Source organism: Calidris pugnax, unplaced genomic scaffold (assembly GCF_001431845.1).
Source record: "Calidris pugnax isolate Ruff unplaced genomic scaffold, ASM143184v1 scaffold41, whole genome shotgun sequence".
Classification (NCBI taxonomy): Eukaryota; Metazoa; Chordata; class Aves; order Charadriiformes; family Scolopacidae; genus Calidris; species Calidris pugnax.
Genome location: NW_015094509.1, coordinates 22,350,017 through 22,365,438, shown reverse-complemented (window position 1 = coordinate 22,365,438; position 15,422 = coordinate 22,350,017). Strand labels below are relative to the sequence as shown.

Below are 15,422 nucleotides of genomic sequence, written 5' to 3'. Positions count from 1 at the left end.
TTTCTTTAATATATGAAAAATAATTTCTTAAAATACATGGAGGGGTTTTTGTCAGGAGTACATAGATTTTGTGTGCCCTAATAGCCTTCAGGCTTCTGTCATGGTTTTGTCTTGTGCAGAATGCTGTAATTGCTTAAAACACTTCTATTTTGATATATTATTTTTGTGGGTGGGTTTTGGTAGTGGTAGGATATGGAATTTTTTACAGCAAAGCTCCTTAAAATGGAGTGAAAATATAAACCTCCCCTGATGGTTGAAGAGCTTGCCCCAGTTGGAAAACACATCTCCCCTGGATAATAACCTACTTGAAGGGATTAATAATGTATGCTGGCATATTAACACGATTGTCATTGTCTTGAGCCAGTCTTGTCTTTTTATTATTGTAAGGCTGAAACAGAAGTCAGGGGGATTTTTTTCACTCTTTAAATTGTAAGCGTTTGCAAAGTACACAAAATGCTTGGTGTTTTAGTAGATCTAGTGGGCTGAGGGGCCATAGCATCCTCTGCGCAAATATGTGCCTCTGGGGTGATGCTGATTTCTAGGAGAGCTAAATTTAGTACATGAAAAACTTTTGTGATCAGTTTCTGTAACAGTAGTTTTACTTCAATCAATAAAGGAAGATTTTTGCATTTCTTAAACCGTGCTTTTCATGTTTGTTAAGAATAATCAAATATTATAAAGTATGATCTCCAGAATACAGACTTTTATATACACACAAACGCATACAAATATATACGTACTAATATCTACACACACACATGCACACAAATATATTCATGTCTATACAGAATAAAAGACACAAGGTTCTAAGAGAACAATCAGTGGGCTATCTAAATGTGAGTATGACAATTTTGAGTACATCAAAACTTGATAACAATCCAGAATCTAGCCCTTTATACACTGCACAGTAGTGTAATCTCTGGTTTAATATTTACTAGCTATTAAAGCAGAGCACAGCCCAAAAATAGAAATACACTTTCTTGAGATCGGGTTCTAGAGGGTTGAAGAGAAGCGAGAGCAGTGTCTGTCTGTGTGAACAGCCGTGTGTGGCTGTGCCTCGTCTCGCAGAGCCCTGTGGTGTGGGCTGTGGGGTGTCAACATGCACCTTTTTTGACCCAGTACTGACTTGTGTGCTGTGTCACGCGGGTGAGAGCGTACGTGCAGCTACTGAGTGATCTACAGCAGTGAAATGATCCACTGGGAAGACTCACCCTCCCTCCACCCCAAAATTAATTTGATTTTATTTCCTCAGGTGACAAGTTTCCAATTTTTATATTGGTAGGAACAGCTGCCAGTAAATGTACATCTTAAAGAGGGAGGGTGCTGAGAGAAGTGGCTGTGGAATGGTGGCTCTGAGTACAACTTCTATCAATGTGCTACGCACTGATGGGAGGAGAGCTAAATCCACAGTGCTCGAAAGGAGCCTCTGGTTTTCATGGGGCTGAGGTCACCACAGCAGCTCATGAACTGGATCTCCATGTAGCCAACATGAGTGCTCTGGTATGAGGAAGGAGAGGCACTGCTTTCTTCAGTAGTACAGGCTTGAATTAGGTTGGTGGTTTGAAATTGCAGTCTAGGTTCAAAGTAGCTAAATTGTTGCAGAAAGGAGAGATTAAATCTGGGGTGATGGTCTGGAGGATTCCAGGTTGGATAGTTCATAGAATCATAGAACAGTTTAGGTTGTAAAGGACCTTAAAGATCATGCTATCATGAAACCTCCCACTAGACTAGACTAGGTTGCTCAAAGTTAGAGCAGGTTGCTCTTATTAGGAGAGCTGATCTTCAATGATCAGGTGGCTTTCTTCTTGATATAAGTTTCAATATAAGGGAGCGCAGGAAGATGACACCTTGACAGGGGATATGTCAGATATCATGCATAGCAAATCTGCTGAGTATAAGGAGCAAGGAGTTTTCCTTGTTTAATTTTATATAAGCAGATTAAATGTGGGATTTTTTTTTTCTTTATTTCTTCACTAACTTGTCTCAGGGTTCTTTTGTGAACACTAAATTTGCATTATTTTGAGTAAAGATGGAGCTTCGCTCCAATATGACCATTTTCGAGACTAAAGGTTTGTTCAGCTAAGGAGGTAGCAAATCTGTGCTGCAGGTACCTTTAATAAATTATCTGTCTCTTCAGAATGCATAAGACAGTAAGAAAACGCTCTCCCGTAGAAGTTAAAAAGGCCTCCTGGGAGGTGGTATTACAGAAATGAAAAAAGAATTATATTCCAGGAATGGGTGCAGATGAGGAAGGGTTTAGTAGGTAGGGAGGAGCACATACCTAGAGATTGTCACAGGGACTCCTTGGTTCTCTAAGGCATTGTGGTTTTCAGTAATATAGATGTATGCCACTTCTACTGGGAGATCAGATTTTGTGTTTTCTAAGGTGGGGTGTAAAAATACTGACTATTCTAGATACTGGAAAAATTAGCAGATACTGCGAAAGCTTGCTGTTCTTTTCTAGTTTAACATACTTAAAACCTTACTCTGGAATAGTAATTGAATTGAGCATTGAGGGCAGCAGACTCCAGCAAAAAATTTAGTGAAAGATGTTCAAGAGGAATGTGATGTATTGGGAAACAGGCTACCTACAGTCATATAAACTAGCCAACCAACAAAAAAAAAACCACAGAAAACAACTAAACCCACCCAAAAAATCCTAGATACTAGTTTTTGTATACCTAGAATCCCACATAGGATTGACTTTCCACTGAGGTAGGTGTTTTATACTCTGCCCTTGTATACAGTTATAAGTGTGCATGGATTTGTTTTATTTAGAGAGTTTTGGACTAAGAAGAACTAGTTCACGTAAAGATCGTATTTGCAGACATAAAAATACAGAATTGACCTGTGATGTCATTCTGACTTAGATCACTGGCTCCTTCAGGCACTGGATGTCATCTCTGTATATTGCTTTGCTCAGTGATTGCTCTCTTAAAATAATGGCTGTTCCCTTCCCTCCTGCTCCCATATTGGTGATTAAATTTAATTCTTTATCAAATCCAATTTGGAAGATTTTCTTAGTCTATTAGTCCTAGTCTTCTGGATTGATATTTTTAGGAACAAGTACCATCTTTCTTGTATTTGTTTTCTCATCCTGAATGTCCAGTTTGCTTCGATTCTCGAATTTAGTACAAAATTTATTTCTGATTCTCATAAATGTTAACTGTCATCTTTTTTCCAAAATATTGGCTTCATATTCTTATACTATTCGGTGTTCAAACTCTTACTGGACAAGTGAATCATTATATTTTTCTGGTCATTGAAGATGGAGGGAACTTCAGTAGGAATGTATAACAACTGTCTGGCATAGCACGCAGGCAGAAGAAAAAGCTTTTGACAGTGTTTCCAAAGGAATCTAAGAGAATCACCTGCTGTGCACTGTCTTGAAAAAGAACACAGTGTTCTTAATATTTTATTAAATTTTAAAATTCCAACTCTTTCTGGCAAAATGAAAGTCAAGTATAATCCAGTCTTTTACTGGGGAGCAAAAGAAATAATGGTGTTTACAGTTCTGAATATTTGAATCCATTTTTCTGCTGCAAATGAAAAACTAGAGATAAATAGTATTAGAAAGGAGTTATATAAATACTGTAGTTCCAAACTTTCTGGTTTTAGCTGCAACAGAAGTGGTCATGTGATTTGAGAATACAGTAGTTTTCCGCTAAAGAACAGAAACACTACATCTTCTTTAGTAACAGACTTTCATGTATTGCTCAACTATAATATTTTGCTTGGCTAAAATTGTGCCACTCCAAAATGGCAAACACTTCCAGCTTCGTTACAACTTGAGATTATTGATCTAATGTTACTTCATTTGTAAATTGCCTGTGATCTAAATAATTTAAACATTTCATTATATATTCTCTGTGGATAGTAGGGAACCATGTAGAACATACTAAGGATGCAGAATATCCCAGACTCACATTGAAGTGAAGTTAACTCTATCACTGTTCACAGTACCAGTATGGGGCTTTTAAGATTTCGAGTTCCACAAGTGTAGACTAATGTTTACTCTAGTTTTATTTTTTGCTTTATCATACTAGTTCTTTCCCATGTTAATTTGATTTCTTGATGGCAAGTGGCTAGGGAGAAGTTACGCTGCTTAAAAAAGAAAGTACTTAGAAGTCTAATCCTAAATTCATCATTATTTAAGAACGTTTTCATCTGGATTTTTAAACTATTGCAGAAAATTTGAAATTCAGAATGATGGAATCCTGAAAATGCATATTTGAGTATTACTATTATAAATATTTCTTTGCAGTCACATTGTTGCATGAGATCTTAGTCTTTTAATTTGTTCCTTTTCATCTTCTGCATTTGTAAATTTCTGTTGTGGAGCTCGGGGCAAGAGGTTGGTGTGATACTCTCTGTCTGTAGGGGCAAGACTGCTGCTGTGGGAAAACCATGGCTATTAACAAGCAATTTAGCTGTAGTAGAAATTATAGGCCTATAGTGCAAGCATCTACTTAACTATTTCTTGGTGGTTGGTTTTGTTGTGGTTTTTTTTTCAAATATGTTACATTTTTAATAAATGCTTTGTCCCTTAAAAAACTAAAATAGTGTTTTTCTGTTAGCATTGCCACTGCTGCTCTGCTCTGCCTTCTGAGCATTTTCAGCTCAGTTCTTTAATTCGTCTTGAAGGGGGTTGAACGACCTTGCACCTTCCTGCAGGCTGAATACGTTCTATCTGCAGGTTTTTTTTGGCCTGTGAAACTACTTATTTTGTGGGTTTCTTTTTAAAAGTTACAGTGTATTCTGTTGAACAATTAAGTAAATATTTAAAGGGTTTTTTTGTTGTTGTTATTGTAGGCATTGGATCAAGACAGAACTGCACTACAGAAGGTGAAAAAATCTGTGAAAGCAATATATAATTCGGGGCAAGGTAAGACATTGCTTTCAATTTTACATGAAAACCTAAGCATTTGATTTCAAGTTTGAGAAATGTCTTGCAATTTATCCTGTTGAAGTGTATACCAAAGAGATGCTTATCTGTTTAGGAGTGTTTGAATTTAAAAATTTTCTTTCTTTCACTCTGATTATTCATCAAATTAATGTGTTCTCCAGTTCTTTGACTCTCATAATCCTTCTCAAAGGACTCTAGGAGAATTCCCGTGGTTAAATTTTCCTGCTGTCATCACATTTCAAGCAGTTACCTTCAACTATTCAATCTAGGCGATGCCCTACACTGAATTTATGGAGTGCACTTCTAAGTGAAATAAGTATGAGAACTTGTTAAAAAGTTTAAAAAATAAATAAAAAGAAATATCTACAGATGGATGTGTTTGTTGCTTCAACACTTGGCTCTCCCCTCATTATTTTGCTCGTTTGAAGACACTGTTGATGTTTTATTGAAGCTCTAATAATAACTTTGATGGGAGAGTAAGTGGCTGGAATATGAATTGATAATCAGTTTGAGTTCAGTCACAAATGATGATCAAACACAGACCAATATATAAATTAGGTTTTAAAAATGCTGTGAAGTAACCTGGCTCCTACTTCAGTTTCTCTCAAAGTCTAAAAACTGTGCCAAAGGCAGATACGGTAGCAGAACTGTACACTTTCCAGTGACAACCTAGTTGTAAATAATGGGGTTTTGAAAACGCCAGTTCCTCTTCCCCACCAATAACAATCAGTTTAACAAATATTTTCCTTATGCAGAGCAGATTCTGAGTGGCATTAGTTTCTCTGTTGTTTTGGTGTGGTGTGTGCTGTCCCATTAAGTCATGCTTATGGAAATCTGTGGGGTTTCAGCTGTGTTGTAGATTCTTAACCTTTCTGCCAATCATGAATGTTGTTGGTCTACTAGCAGCAAGTTTTAATTAGCCTTTCCTTAATTTCAGTTGATGAATGTTTTTCCAATAGACTGTGAAGCCTGTTACAAAGTGAGAATAGTATTTGTTACATGTGTATTTAGTTTTATGCTTTTAAAAGTATTCAGATTCTCCAAGTAGTTTTTCCATTTGGAAGTACCTACTTACTGAATTTCAAAACTGATGAAAAATGTAGAATACATGGAGGGTGTTCTGTTTGTTTTGAAATATGCAAATGGCCCTAGAGATTTTATGTAACATTTAAGTGTTGTACTTAATACTGTTTTCAATGCCTGTACGTAGGCCACAGTATATCATGAACTAGTCACATTGAGTAAAAGCAGTAGAAAGTTCGTTAATGGTTTTAATTGACTGCCTCTGCACTTACAAAAATGGTTAGGTAGATTTTTTTCTTTTTTTTTTTTTACCTTTCTGAACAAGTCTTGTTTCAAAGGTAGAAGTTATTATAAGCTCTTTTGGATAAAGAAAGCACTATACATAATACTCTAGCTCCCTCTTCAGAATGGTGTTGTGATAGACTACATGATAATTTGAAAAGGTGTGTACAGGAGGCAATTCATGCAGTAATCGATAAAGATAAACTAGGGTTAGTAAGAGCAAGACAAGAAGCATGTGTTATACATATGAAACCTTGTAAAAATAAATATAAAAATCAAGTGATTGAATTAAACTCATTTTGCCTACTTGTACAAAGAGAATTGCTAAGGCAATTTCCTTATGCTTCAGTGATGAAAGTGGATTTCATTAATGTTTAACTTACATGTTTAACTTGGATGTAAAACGTATTAAAAACAGCTCTAAAATGCATTGTCATTTATCAGGTCAAGCAAGAGTTAGGTGACTATTTTTGTATTTCAAAAGAAGTCTCTGCAATTTGAGAACTCAAAATTGGAACTTTGTTTTCCACACTTAGATGTTTGCTATTAAAGTCCTAGAGTAGGAAATGTTTTTTAAAACTCCCCTGCTTCATAATCTCCTTTGAGAACTCTAGCTGGACTAGTGAGAAATGATTATTCAGGGAAAATATAAATTCTGTCTTCAGTTCAGTAATCCAATTCATCCAAGACATACAGTGTCTACAAAAAGTCATTGCTAGGATTTTTTGGGTTATATTGTTGGTTCTGTTTTGTTTTGTTTTTTGCCTGAAGTAACATTTGAACAGTGACATTCACACAATGCAATGTCTGATACACAATTCTTCAGAAATCCCTAGCCCTCTGGTGTGTTGGTTTGTTCCTCTTCACTGCTGAATTCTGAACCACAAGGGACTCTCTTCTGTTATGAAGAGAGCTTAAATGTCACCCAAATACTTTTTGCTTTTTGTGCACATCCTTCACCCATTTATCATATTTAGGTTTAGATTTAATGCTGTGGGAATGAAAGAATACCAGCACAGAAATGTGGAAATCCCTTAGAAAGGTCCCATCACTTTTTCCCTGTTTGAAATTACTGTTTGGGAAAGTACTGTTTATGAAATCCAGTGAGATGCACAAATTGATAGCTCTTTCTCACCACTTCCTCCTTATAGAATCATAGAATGGTTTGGGTTGGGAGGGACCTTGAAATTGTCTGGTTTCATGGGCAGGGACACCTGCCACTAGAGCAGGTTGCTCAAAGCCCCATCCAACCTGCTCTTGAACAGCTCTAAATCCAGTGAGATGCACAAATTGATAGCTCTTTCTCACCACTTCCTCCTTATAGAATCATAGAATGGTTTGGGTTGGGAGGGACCTTGAAATTGTCTGGTTTCATGGGCAGGGACACCTGCCACTAGAGCAGGTTGCTCAAAGCCCCATCCAACCTGCTCTTGAACAGCTCTAGGGATGGGGCATCCACAGCTTCTCAGGGCAACATGTTCCAGTGCCTCACTACCCTCAGAGTAAATAATTTCTTCTTATTATTATTATTTCTTCCTAAACCTACCGTCTTCCAGTTTGAAGCCATTACCCCTTGTCCTATCACTACATGCCATGATAAAAAAATCCCTTTTTTATCCTATCTGGCTTGCTGTTTATTTCTGGCATGATAGATTGAATCTGTAACTAGGAACCCATCTTACATGAATGGTGCTTGAGCTTAATGGAGAAGCTGTTCCGACTAGCTTTCCCATAACATTTGGATTGAATTGTAACAGCAGTAGATTGCACAATTAGTTTTGTTGTTGATTTTTCAATAGCTCTTTTTCATTAGTTCTCTGGTATAGCTCCCAAATACAGTCAAAAGAGTTTACACAATGGAGAAATAAAACCATAAAATCCATGCAGGACCAAAGGTACTGAGCCGGACCAGCAGTTCACATGGTCTCCTGCAGTGATCAGCAGCAGATTCTTGAGGAAGCAGAGAAGTGGTGCAAAGATGGAGTGATTTTTTTAAAATTTTTTTTTAATGCTTTCTCAGCTCACAATGATATGAAAGCCAAGAATTTCTTGAGTAAGGACTGATATCATGGTGCTTGATGTTCTTTAACAGACTTCTACGATTCATTTTGTCTAAGGAATTTAAATTCATGTAAATCTCTTATCATTCATAGTCTTGCATCAAACTAGTGAAATGTACCCGGGCTCCCTTGCAAAGTTGTCCCATGCACACCCTTCAGACCTCAGCTCCCCTGAGGAGGAGATTGGCCCTGTCCAAGTCCCAAAGCGTTGGCCACAGACCCCTCAGAATGACTCATTTGATGTGAAGTTGAGGGACTTACACATGTTCTGGGGGACAAGAGTTTGTAGGGGGCTTTGAAGTCCCAAACTTGCTAGAGCAGTGTTGGAGGACTTTCTGGTGGATGAATCCAAACTTGATTCGGTGTCATCCATCTACCTGTTGAAACAGATTTCTGGATTGAGTTGTTTCCACAGTCACCCACAATATACCTCTTCTGAACTCAGCAGCCCCAGGGTGGTTTTTTTGCTGGGGGAGGGGGATGGGTTTTTTGTTTTGTTTTTGTTTGGTTTTTTGGGTTTTTTTACAGAAACTGTCACATACACTTAATCATTCCTACTTGCTTTCTCCAAAATGGCAGCATAGATTTTCTTATTTAAAAAGGGAATGAGTGAATTTTGGGCAACAAGGGTAGGAAGGGCAATGGCAATGTTTTTATGTTGCTCTATTGCGTGCTCTGTTTCTTTCTTAATCATTACTGATGTTCAGCATTGTTTAGCTTGGTACTAAATGTCAAGGTGATATAACTCCTATCCCTTTCTTTATAATGGCTTGTTAAACAATAAATTCTTTAAGGTAGGAGCGCTTTCCCTTGTGTGTTATGCTGCCTAATGCACACTTTCATCTGTTGACCATTCAACGTGGGATTCCACATCTAACTTGGGAGCTGGCCAGATGTGGGCCTATTGCCGTGCACAATGATGGATGGATGTAGAGACTTCCAGGGTGAGATACATCTGACTTCCTCTGCATCTCCATTAGGATTGAGCTGAGCCGTAACTTTTCCGATGCTGGATGTATGAGGAAGGGTAGATCTCAAGCTCCAATATGGCTAACTTTGTTGTAGAAGTCTGTGTTTGGACAGATTAAGCTCACCTTCGGAGTCAGATTTTGTTTATATTGCCCTGAGTAAATTATAGTGTTGTATGGAAAAGAAGAAAAGAGTTTATCTCTATGAATCTTATTTCCTAACTCGTTTATATGTTGTTAAACTACGTGGGCCTTATCACTGTTTCATAGAGGACTTCACTGGTGACCTCCCTGTGTTGAGAAAATTAACTCTTTATTCTTTTCTTTCCCCCACCACATCTTTTTGACCTGTCTTTCCTCTGTGTGAGGCTCATCCCTCTTAATTTGCTTAGTTCCTTCTAGTGTTTTGGTGAGGGACGGAGCTGCTCAGAAATCCAAACAGATCATTTAATGTGGATTTCCTCTCCCCACATGCTTGTTGATCCCCTGGGGGGTTGGGGAAGAGATTTTTAAAGTAAAAGTTTCTTTTTATAAAACCTGTGTTTCTTGTTCAGCATTTTGTATTTATCTGCATGTCCACCAGTTCTGTTCTGCACTGGATTTCCTACAAATTGCCTGAGGAATATATGAGCATTACTGCTCTACTGGCGCATGCCTGAACACTCAGTTCTCTCTGGAACTCTTATTAAAAATAGCTATTATATTTGCTTCTCATTCTCCCTGTAGTATTGAGGCTGTTATAAATAAGAGGCTTTACGTTACAACTATATAGTTTGCCTATTTTATTCTTCTGTGTGTGGGTCTAAGTGACTTGCCATTGCTCATTTTGTCAGCTTTTATGAGTTCTACTGTTCCCACTTAGATTTGGTATAAATCCTCTGAAGCAGAGTTTAAAGAAAATTATTCCATGAGAACTTCTTCAAGCACATCAGCGCTGAACACAGGCACAAAAAGAAGTCATTTACCTTTCTGGGCTGCCTTATCTCAGTGCTCGTACACCGTGATGATCTAGAGAACCTTGCAGACTTGCTGAAATACTCCTTGCTCTGGATGTCTTTGAAAGAGATTTTTATTACTTTTCCCTTTAGCAATCTCAGCCCAGAAGGCATTATTGTTATCAAGTCCAGATAAGAATATGGTAGTCAAATAATTTTTTTTCTTTCCTGTTATTTTTTTATTAGGATGTGAAGGATGAAATGAGAAAGGATGCTTTCTTATTTCAAATAACTTCTTTTGCCATCCTTTTTAACCTTGCCAGCTTTCTTGCTGTTTCTAAAGTCTTTCTGAGTCTTTTCATGTGTATGTTTTTCCATTCATAAATGCAACTTGGCTCTGACCTTTGTTATTTTTCCTCTGGCTACCCCTGGAACAAAGCTGTTTCATAAATGCAACATAAAAATAGTTTCAACTTGATCAGGATTCTGAATGTGATTTTTTTTTTTTTTTTTTTTTTTTACTTAATCAGATACGCAGAAATAATTCTTAGTAATTTAGACTTTCTTCGGGTTTCTTTGGGTGTAATTTAAGGATAATCAGTGACAGGAAAGAGTATTGTTTGTGCATTTTTCTTCTGTAAACTATTTAACTCTTTTTCTTTTTTTTACGTTGTTCAGTGTTTGCAGGGTAATATGTCTGAACAAAACTTGTTTTAGACAAAGGAAATTTAAGGCTTTAATTTTAGTGATGTGTTTTCTAGCTCCGGTATATAAAGGTTGTTCTGTAACCTCTCTTCACGATATTTGTTCCTCAATTTCCTTACTTAATATGCACAAGTAGACATGAATTTCACTGAGTTCAAAAACACATACTAAAATTCTGGTAACTTTTGAATGGGAGAGAAAGTATTTAATGTTGTGGGTTTCAATGACAGAGTATGAATTCTTTGTGTGCCTTGGAAGCTTATTTCAGTCTTCTGTCTTTGTCCTGGGAAAAGTTTACCACAAGGTGACTTTAGGTACAGACAAGGTCAGGTCCCTGCCTGGGGCAGAACAAGATGGGATTCAGCCCTGGGAGTCCTTGAGCCTGAGCCTCCACAGAGTTGGGGGGCTCAGAGCGAGGGGGCTCCCTGCTTCTGGGGAGGAGCAAAAGGCTGCTGTAAGCTGCTGTGGCCATCCTTCCTTCCTCAGCTGCTTGGATCTGCGTCTTCAGATGGGTTTGTATTATTCCCTCTGAACACAAAATCCTCAATATACACGTTAGAATGCACAAGGAAGGGATGCCACAACATTGCTGTGCACTGGGCTCTCCCAGGGTTTTCTCAAAACAAAGATAAACTCGGTGCTGAGTGTTTCTCAGTGGCTGAAGGTGTGGATTGTGGAGAAGAGATGCTTATCTTCCAGCTCAGAAAACACCACTGCTCTATTTGGTCCAGTATGTTGCTTTATACTACATCTGCCGTTCTCTAGTGAGGTCCTCAGTGTGGGCTCAGGTACTGGCTGCTGTGCCAGATCCCATTGGAGAGGGGATGATGAGTGAGGCTCCTTCGTCCGTGTGTGCAGAGCCCATCCTCAATTGTCCATTGTACTGGCACCACTCGGGGAGCTGCTGGAGGAGGAGGATGTCTGTCTGGGGAAGCTGTTCTATTTTCAACACAGCCCTGAGCTTTGTTTGCAATGCTGAGAAGACATGAGCCAGTTCTAGGAGGCAAACGATGTCCTTTGTCCGTACTGCTGTCAGTGTTCGTGTCTCGCTCTCTCGGGTTATTAAAGTCCTTCCTACAGTACTTGTATCTAAGGAAGTAAACATCAAGTCATGCACACTATCGCTTTATGCAGAGGAAATTTTATTAGGACGCTGGGAAGTGATTTCTGTGTTTGCATGAGGCACCTACGGGGACATTGAAGCATGTTCTTTGCTCTAAGAATGTTGATTTTCCTATGTTGCATTTTGGCATAGCCTACATTGCAGATATAATTTTTCATCTATGTGCCTTTAAGATCAAGTGGGGAACTCCCTTACCTCTTCAACAAAATAATTTCTTCTCCTTTTACAAGACTTGTGTTGATACTTACTTAAAAATTGAAAATTTTTTTATTCTTACGCAGTAATTGAATTTTGTGTGTATATGTGTGGTAATTACAAATATATTACTTTACATCATAACCAAAGCCTCATGTTTAGATTTAGGTGATTTGCGATCTGGGATTCTTGAGAATTTCCTATATATTGTTCTAGGACAATGATCTGCTTCCTGCTTCCTCTTTCTGACTGGGAATGCCTTTTGCCTTTCCACAGATAAAGGAAACTCTCTTCTTCGGCACTCTCTCAGTCTCTTTCAAATGCTATTTTTGAAAATGCTCTGTGAAACAACAAAGCACTTAAAATCAAAATGCTAGGAAATATGGTGGGGTTAGCAGAGCTTCCTTGGCAAGGATGGGGCTTCCATGATCTAGCAGATTTCTTTACAACCTTGTTCCATTATCCTTCCTATTCCTTTGGAACAGTAGGGTGTGTTTGAGCTTTTTTAGCTCAGGACTGCATAAGCCAGAGCTCCTTCTTAGATAAAGTCATCTGTGTATGTTTATGCAACAGCTCTTACATCAAAACAAAGTGCATATTTTATTACTGGATAGTGGTTTCCTTGGTTTTAATGCTAAGCTATTTGAAACAGCTTTATTAAAAACGTACTGTTTGAGTTACAACTCCATATTAACTTATGATTAAGTATTTGGCATTTTGAAAACCTAAGCGTTAATGTCTGATTTTAGAATGTAACTTGTCTGATGTGTGGGGTTTGGGGTTTGTTTTTGGTATCTAAGCAGTGTGACTTTTTGTGTGTCTTCTAATAGGCTGTTGATTTTCGGGTTTTTTTTTGATTGGAGCTTTAGTGCACTGTTGTTTTGAGCACCCGGAATACCTTAGAAGTGTTATTGTTTAGCTCTTCATCAGATTTCACCACCACCCACCCACCCCTTTTTTTTTTTTCTCCTTCTTTTCAGTTTTCTTCCCTGCCTCCCCCTTGTAATTCACATGCTCTCAGGCAATATGACAACTTGAAGAATATAAAACTTCCAGGTCTTTTGGGCAAAAACACGGTACCTATTGGTACCTATTTTCTCTTTTTTCCTTCCTTTCATTGCGCAGAACTTATTCTAGCTGGAATAGCTCTGTGGTTTTGTGTTTGTGGCTTACAGAAAAAAAAACCACAGTAAGACTAGGAAACTTATTAAAGTGAAATATTGATTTAATTAATACCGACAATATTCCTCTAAGAGAGATGGAGGTGATAAAGCGTGTCCCAAAGGGCTGTGGTGGCAAATTTTCTATTTAAAGATGCTAAGTGGGAGTAACAAAACAAAACAAAAAAATAAGGCAGCAAACAGATGCCAGAAAGGAAAGTAATAGAAGCAGGAAAAACAGTTCAGACACAATGGTCTGTAATTCAGAATTTCCTTCATCATTGAGTTAAAGATTGTGCTCACTTGAACTGGCTTCAGTTTCATCTTCTTGGTTCTGACCTCTCTGTACGTCCAGTTTGCTGTTACGTATATTGAAACAAGCCTTTGGCTATATACTGATACGTATTCCATTGGGGAGGGTAGCTAAGTTTTACATAGGAGGTGAAAAGGGAATCTTTGTCTGTAAGACATGTTTCTTCTTTTAAACTTAGTCAGATTCAAACTTATTCTCTTCAGCTTATGTCTGGTATTATTGACTTTATTTGTTCTGCAAAAGTGTCCTACGTTGGAATAAAAAATAAGTTTGCATTACATGAGACAATTATAAATTCCAATGTTGTTTCCAAAATGAGCACATGTACTTACATTGTTTCATGAATCTTTTATTTATTTTATTACTTTCTTAATAACTATTGGAGCTTTTTTCATTGATGTGTTACAAATTCAAGTCTGATTTAAAAGAAGCATATATGTATGTCTATTGCTAAACAGTTCTTTTTAATATTAAAATTATTGTGATTTTCAGTAAATGCATTAATGTGTGGCTTTTTGAAGGTCAGTTGGTTTGTCACTATATTGCAATACATAAGCTTAAAATAAAAATCGACTGTCTACAAGTAAGAAACTTTCTGACTTCTAATTTTTTTTTTGCAGATCATGTTCAAAATGAAGAAAACTATGCACAAGTACTAGATAAATTTGGAAGTAATTTTTTAAGTCGGGATAATCCAGATCTTGGCACGGCTTTTGTAAAATTTTCCACGCTTACTAAAGAATTATCAACGCTGCTGAAGAACCTGGTGAGGGGTTTCAAACTTTATTTTTTAGTTATTCACAAAATAAAGTACAATACAACAACTTCATGATCCTGATGACTGATGATCATTTAGAGATGCTTTCTTTTGTTTTTCAAAAATCAACATAATAATTTCTGCAGAGATTATCTCTAAGGGGTGTTACTACACACTTGCTGTGTTTGATTGTTTATTGGCAGTTAAGAAGAAAAATATAAATGTTCAGACATCACTTGAGGCATCATTCTCTAGTGATTGACGGTATTATGTATCTCTTCTTATGGGCCTTAATTTTAAATTGTTCCCTGACTTAAAGTCTTTCAGTTAAAAATCCAATGCCATTAGTTATAGCTGTTTTGTCTTACCCCCAGAAAAGAAACTATTTGGGGTGTGTGCTTAAATGGTGTTAATAGCTCATTCTCCCTGTGTTATATAAAGCATCTGTTACTTAAATATTGGGCTTATAAAGGTGGTTTAAAGGTTTGTCTCATCTAAAGTTCATCTTAGGCCTTTTTCTTCTTAAAGCTGGATAGCAAAAAAACAAGTATATTTCAACACTGAAGGTATCAAAGCCACATTTCTTGTGCAATAATGTTGTATTCAGAAAGTGGTAGCTTCAATTTTATGTTTTTCTTGCAGTTTGGCTTCTCACCAAACTTTTTGGTGTGTAAAGTGTAAGCGATATTGCTGGCTTTCTTTCCTAGAGTCCCCAGTGTGAGCACAACTGCTTTAGGTCCCATCAAAGGTCCAAGCAGTCAGTACCCTGGTTTTGCCAGTTGCCCAAGAGTGAATCTTTAGGGAAGAGAAGAGAGTAAACATATGGGGATAATTTCTGTACTGTGCTCATGAAAACAGTCTTCAGCTCTGAGATGTTGGTGCTGGAGGCAGTTATCTTTTGCTTTGTAGTCCCTGTCAGGTACTACTTCATCAGATTGTTGAAGGATTTCTTGAATGTGGGCTGTGCTTGGCACAGAACATGATGGGTTCCTCCA

At 37.5% G+C, this 15,422-nt stretch overlaps 1 protein-coding gene across 6 annotated transcripts in view; it reads left to right on the top strand.

Annotated features, from left to right (window-relative positions):
* Positions 1-15,422, top strand: part of ASAP1 (ArfGAP with SH3 domain, ankyrin repeat and PH domain 1) — a 180,535-nt gene that overhangs the window by 101,674 nt on the left and 63,439 nt on the right. For all 6 annotated transcript variants that reach the window (XM_014965377.1, XM_014965381.1, XM_014965378.1 and 3 more), the window contains 2 exons: positions 4,813-4,885; positions 14,291-14,436. In XM_014965377.1, the coding sequence (XP_014820863.1) occupies positions 4,813-4,885; positions 14,291-14,436 (219 nt within the window). The remainder of the gene's footprint in view (positions 1-4,812; positions 4,886-14,290; positions 14,437-15,422) is intronic.